General features: G+C 49.4%; 1 protein-coding gene across 1 annotated transcript; it reads left to right on the top strand.

Annotated features, from left to right (window-relative positions):
• Positions 1–226: 226 nt before the first annotated feature.
• LOC143299110 (uncharacterized) lies at positions 227–5,117 on the top strand. Its single transcript, XM_076612239.1, has 3 exons — positions 227–366; positions 2,290–2,444; positions 3,828–5,117. The coding sequence occupies exons 2-3, from the start codon at positions 2,307–2,309 to the stop codon at positions 4,947–4,949; spliced, it is 1,260 nt and encodes a 419-aa protein (XP_076468354.1). The 5' UTR covers positions 227–366; positions 2,290–2,306; the 3' UTR covers positions 4,950–5,117.
• Positions 5,118–6,379: the final 1,262 nt, after the last annotated feature.

Here is a 6,379-nt window from a genome sequence, read left to right as displayed (position 1 = left end):
GAGTGACAGGGAGCAGGGTGGGAGTGGCTGAAGAAGGGTGGGGGTGAGAGCAGGGGAGGAGGAGGAGGAGGAATGGGAGCTGGAAATGGCGAGGCAGGAAATGAAACATAACTGTTGGCCTTCAGGGGGAATAACTGGACTGGACGAAATCCGGAAAAACATTGCGGCGGACAGCTCCCAAACATCTTCTCTACCCCCCCACCACTCTCCACCCGAAAAAAAAAAAGGCCTGGATGTGAATTAGAACAACTCAACAGTTGTGGCCGTGTAGCGATACAGTTAACAATTGTGTGTGGTCAGATTTCAACAAGGTTGCTTTTTTTTTTTCGGGGCATGGTAGAACTTCGATCAACCTTCAATTGACAGGTGAGTAACCGTGCGTTTAATGATTGATTTTTCTATCGTTTATGGTCAACATATTTTTGTTGTTGTTGTTTATTTTGTGGTCATTATTTGCGTTCGCTGAGGATAGGACAAGAGCAGTTAGGAACGCGGTATTCTTCGTTCGTCAGTGAGCGATTGATGAGTAGTTTGGGTTGTTTTTTTTCTCTCTCTCTCTCTCTTTCTTCCCTTTCTTTGCAATGGTTATGATTTTCATTTACGTAATTACATTTACTGTGTGTATTGTTAAATAAGAACGTGTTGGGGCACTTTGGATTCAGGGGAGTTATATATATATATCTATATATATATATATATATATATATATATATATATATATATATATATATATATATATATACGTCTGTGCGTTAATTTGATGATGTTTTGGCAGGTTGTTGATCGCTGCCTGATCACCACTGACCACTGCTGACCACTGACAGTATTCAAAGTACATGACGTTGTGACGGTTATGCAGTGTTTTGGCACCTTGACAGCATTTGATCAGTAACTGACCACTACTGATAACTGCTGACCACTGACAGTATTCAAAGTACGTGACGTTGTGACGGTTATGCAGTATTTGGGCACCTTGACAGCATTTGATCAGTAGCTGACCACTACTGACAACTGCTGACCATTATTGACCACTTTTCGCCACTGCTGACACAACCAGCATCTGACCTCAACGCCAAAGTGATTATATTTATTTAGTGACAGTTACGCTGTGTTAGGACTTCTTGGTGGGGTTTGACCCATTAACTGTTTACCCGTGACTACTTCTGACCACTGTTGACCATTACTGACCACTACTGATCGTTATTTCGCTCTCCCCCTCGGAACTTTTCTCCTCTGTTGACAGCCAGGGCTCTCCCCCTCGGAACTTTTCTCCTCTGTTGACAGCCAGGGCTCTCCCCATTGGAACTTTTCTCCTCTGTTGACAGTCAGGGCTCTCCCCATTGGAACTTTTCTCCTATGTTGACCTCCAGGGCTCTCCCCCTTGGAACTTTTCTCCTGTGTTGACCTCCAGGGCTCTTCCCCTCGGAACTTTTCTCTTATGTTGACAGCCAGGGCTCTCCCCATTGGAACTTTTCTCTTATGTTGACCTCCAGGGCTCTCCCCATTGGAACTTTTCTCCTCTGTTGACAGCCAGGGCTCTCACCCTTGGAACTTTTCTCCTCTGTTGACAGCCAGGGCTCTCCACATTGGAACCTTTCTCCTATGTTCACAGCCAGGGCTCTCCACATTGGAACTTTTCTCCTATGTTCACAGCCAGGGCTCTCCACATTGGAACTTTTCTCCTATGTTCACAGCCAGGGCTCTCCACATTGGAACTTTTCTCCTATGTTAACAGCCAGGGCTCTTCCCCTTGGAACTTTTCTCCTCTGTTGACAGCCAGGGCTCTCCCCCTCGGAACGCCAGATGGACTTCCCACCGGGACAGACATCCATGACAGCTTTAACCCCCCCCCCACCCCCCCCGCCCCCCCCCCCCCCCCCCCCCGCACCCCCGCCATCCCCCAGCCTCACCCCCTTGTCTCCCTTGTGTTGTTCTTTTTAATGGTGTGATTGATTTTGCTAAATTAAGCAATGCCAAGATGAACAAGTTCCAATACAGAAAAGTGACTGACATCCTAACAATATAAAAGTGAGGTGAAAGCCTTTTCACTGACGAGGATAGCTTTTAGTGGTAGCAGTCAAAAAGTTAACCACATAACAGACGGCGAAAGAGCGGTGGAGACAGACAGACGGATCGACAGACAGAGAGTAGAGAGAGACAGAGAAACAGAGAGGAAGAGACAGAGAGAGAGAGAGAGGGGGTCATCTTGATTTAATGTTTTGAGGTATGGACACTTGTTGTGTGTGTGTGTGTGTGTGTGTGTGTGTGTGTGTGTGTGTGTGTGAGCAGTGGGAGCTGACTCCGGTATGAAGCAGCCTTGCCAGGGACTCCCCCCCTCAGCCCTGCACTCCTCAGGGAGCGCCGTGCCTCAGGAGTGTTTCGCGCCTCTCTATCATGGCCCGTCCGATTCTCACGCTGCTGTCCGCTGCACCACCTCGTCAGCCGTGAGTTTTCTCTGTCTTTCGTTCTCCTCACTCCCCACTCCTTCCGCCCCCCCCCCTCCACACCCCCCCCCCACACCCCACCTCACAAGCACACAAAAAGCACTCACACACAAACACACGCACGCACTCACGCAACCACACACACACACACTCACTCTCATTTTCAGGCACTTGTAGACACATACACTCACACATACAATTTTTGACTCACTTGTGTAAAAAAATGGGAGAAAATGTAATAAACCGGTGTTCGGTTCTGTGTGTGTGTGTGTGTGTGTGTGTGTGTGTGTGTGCACGCGTGCGCGCGCGTGTGTGTGTGTGTGTCCATGAATCATCGACGTGACGAAGTGATGGGGGGGTGAGGGGGGGGGGGGGCGTGACAGTGGGACAAACATACAGGCACACACAGAGAGTGATGGAAAAGAGAACTCACTCACTCATTTATTCTGATCTTGCGAGTACACCTTGAATTATAGTGCCCGGTAGTGTTAATTTTTGTGTCTTTTTTTTCTTCAGCATTGATACTAATTGATGATATTTTTGTCAGCGCTTTTGGGCCCCGATGCTAAGGAGGTAGAGAGAGCGATAAATAGGTATCCATTAGTAGTAGTAATAGTGGTAGTAGCAGTAGTAGTAGTAGCAGTAGTAGTTGTAGTATTGATTCCACCCTCCACCCTCCCGAGGTTTCCACAACTCACCAACACCCCACCTCGCCTCTCCAAAACGATAACACTCAAAAATGTAAAAATCGATACTCGAACAAAATGTATACAATCACCAGTGTGTGTGACGGGACACCGAAAAAAAATCATCATCATCGTTGTAATATTGTCATCATCATCATCAGTAGTAGTAGGAGGAGCAGTAGTAGTAGAAGTAGTAGTAGTAGTATTGTTTCCACCCTCCAACTACCCAGTTTCCCCCAACTCACCATTCACCCCCCCTCCCCCTACTCTCCAAAGCGATAACACTCAATGTAAAAATCGGTACTCTAACAAAATGTATACAATCACCAGTGTGTTTGACGGGACATTAATTTAAACAAAATTCATCACTATCATTATACTATCATCATCATCATCATCATCATCATCAGTAGTAGTAGTAGTAGCAGTAGCAGCAGCAGCAGCAGTAGCAGTAGTAGTAGTAGCATCATCATCATCATCACCATTATTATCATCATCATTAGTATCATCATGATCATTATTATCATCACCACCATCATGAGTAGTAGTAGTTGTTGTACTGGAAGTATCATTATTATTGTTATTACTATCAGCATGATTATTATTATTATTATTATATTAGGCGAACCCCCCCCCCTCCCACCCCGCCCTCACCCTCACCCTCACCCTCACCCCCACTACACCATGTTTGTTGCAGAGCGCCATGTTCTGTGACCTGGACGAGGGCCTGTTGTCACGTGCGGACAGCCTGGCACTGCTGGACATGGACAGAGGGGACAGCGCCACACAGCAGCTGCTGAAGCCACACGACTTCTACAGGCACACGCCGCCACACTTCGCCCTGGGGGCCACAGGAGGAGGAGATGGGCCAGAATGCACACCCGTGTCCCACATGTCTTCTTCTTCTGCTACCATGGGCGCTCACCCGGTTTTTCTCCCCAACGAAGGCGACCCCGTGTTCGAAACCTTGGGTTCTCCGGGTATGTGCGCGGGGAGTTCTGCCGTGGATCATGCTGCTCATCACGGATACTTCCCTCATGGCATGGTGATGACCACCACCACCACCTCCTCCTCCTCCTCCTCCCTCACGGCGCACAATCTGAACGGGTACTCTACACAGGGCCACGACCCCATCTCCTCCTCCTCCTCCTCCCCCGCCTTCTCCTCCTCCTCCTCCTCTTCCCACCCTGTGGTCGTCAACTCTCACCTCTCCTTGCCCCAAAACCACCACCACCCACCCCCAACCGCCATGCACCCCTTCCTCCACCACCACAACAACCAGCACCACCCTCATCATCCCTCCCAGCACCCGTACGACAGCGACTGCGACCCGCTAGAGCTGGAGCGGTTCGCCGAGCGGTTCAAGCAGAGGAGGATCAAGCTGGGCGTGACGCAGGCCGACGTGGGGTCCGCCCTGGCCGACCTCAAGATCCCCGGCGTGGGGTCCCTCTCCCAGTCCACCATCTGCCGCTTCGAATCGCTGACCCTCAGCTACAACAACATGATCGCCCTCAAGCCCATCCTGCTGGCCTGGCTGGAGGAGGCGGAGCTGAGAGCTTACGAGGCCAAGGCCCAGCAGCAACAGCAGCAGCAGCAGCAGATGGAGGAGAAGAAGAGGAAGAGGACGTCAATCACGGCGCCCGAGAAGAGGAGTCTGGAGGCCTACTTCGCCGTGCAGCCCCGGCCGTCCGGCGACAAGATCGCGCAGATCGCCGAGAGGCTGGACCTGCGGAAGAACGTGGTCAGGGTGTGGTTCTGCAACCAGCGCCAGAAGCAGAAACGGCTGAAGTTCTCGGCGGCTGCCGCCGGTCATCACTGACTTCGTTCTCGCTAATGATCCATAACACTATACAATTTGCTGAAAATATTGCTGGACGCATGCATACTGAATACTCACCAAGATGGTTTCACGTCGTGAGCTAATCTTCTTCTCCTTTTTGAGACTGTGTTGCTTGACATGATGCAGACTGTAACAGCTGAAAACGAAGTGTAGCTGTGGAAAAGACGATCGAACACGTAAAAATGCCACTCGTAACTCGTGTGGGAGTTACAGCCCTCCAATGCAGGAGAAGATGGTGTGATGAAGATGTCTTGCAGACTAACTGGGTTAAGTAAGCAGTGACTTCCGTCATCTGTGAGGTCCAGTAAAACAGTGAATGTTCTCTGGTGTCATCTGGTAGAGCTTGAACAGCGTCCACGATGGCTCAGCACTTCAGTCTTTGAGCGACAGTCACCTCTCCTCTGAAAGCTGACGGAGCTGAATGAGAGTTGTGTAACGGCTGCATGGAAAGTCATGCAGCTGAGCGAGGAGACGCCGTGTCAGAATCGCTTGGGCGTTGGATTTCTGGTTCACTGGTGATGAAGGTTTGAAGCCCCGTTTCGGCATGGTGTTGTGTCCTTGGGAAAGGCACTTTTCCCTCACTCCACCCAGGTGTTGACTGGGTACCTGACTAAGGTTGGGAAAGGTTACAACGCCGGAAGGAGAGGGGTGGATCCTGCTTTCCTGCGGCCAGCCCAAGAAACAGTGGGGATGGATTCACTGCCCCGATGGCCGTAAAAGGCTATGGAACCTTAAACCTTTGTACCTTTGATACTGACTGAAATACTGGTTGACAAATACCAGTCACTTATTGCACTTACTCGCTTTATTTACGTTCAAGGAACTTGGAGTTCTGTCGATGAACTGTTTTTTTGTAGTTACGTTTTGAATGCAATGATCTGGCCAGTGACCGCGAGAAGACAAACATCACTTGATGCCTCTTATTTATAAACACAGTGTGTGTGTGTGTGTGTGTGTGTGCATTTGTCTGAGTGTGAGGGGGTGGGGAGGAGGGAGGGGTTTCCTTGTTCCTAAGCGCGCACTCTTTCAGTGGGAATACATGGAATTTGACGTCAAAATATGTCGTTCCACTGGGCGAGTCAAACTAAAATTAGTGGATCTATTTTTCATCGAAGATCAAAAGCAAACAACAAACACCTCTCGTCAGAAAAAGGCCAGTGTTTATTGATGATCATCTGCAGGACTGCACAGCAAACTTGACTGGATCTCTGTGGAGTGAGAGACACCTTGGGTCTGTGTGTAAGTCGGGTATCTGCTTTTTTTGTCTCTCTTTTTTTTCGGATGTGGTGTAGCGTTTTCAGATCAGTCCCGCTCGCTCTTGAAACGCCTCGTCGAAACTGAGACTGATATTGAAGCTGTGACCTGACCTGGTACGTATCTTACCCTACACGGTGTAAAATCGCCCCTTC

Source organism: Babylonia areolata, chromosome 24 (genome assembly GCF_041734735.1).
Source record: "Babylonia areolata isolate BAREFJ2019XMU chromosome 24, ASM4173473v1, whole genome shotgun sequence".
Classification (NCBI taxonomy): Eukaryota; Metazoa; Mollusca; class Gastropoda; order Neogastropoda; family Buccinidae; genus Babylonia; species Babylonia areolata.
This window is presented reverse-complemented; position numbering and strand designations above follow the sequence as displayed.

Coding starts and splice junctions, on each gene's coding strand:
- LOC143299110 (XM_076612239.1), top strand. CDS start 2,307: ATGAAGCAGCCTTGCCAGGGACTCCCCCCCTCAGCCCTGCACTCCTCA. Junction 2,445..3,827: donor GCTGCACCACCTCGTCAGCC/GTGAGTTTTCTC, acceptor TGTTTGTTGCAG/AGCGCCATGTTCTGTGACCT.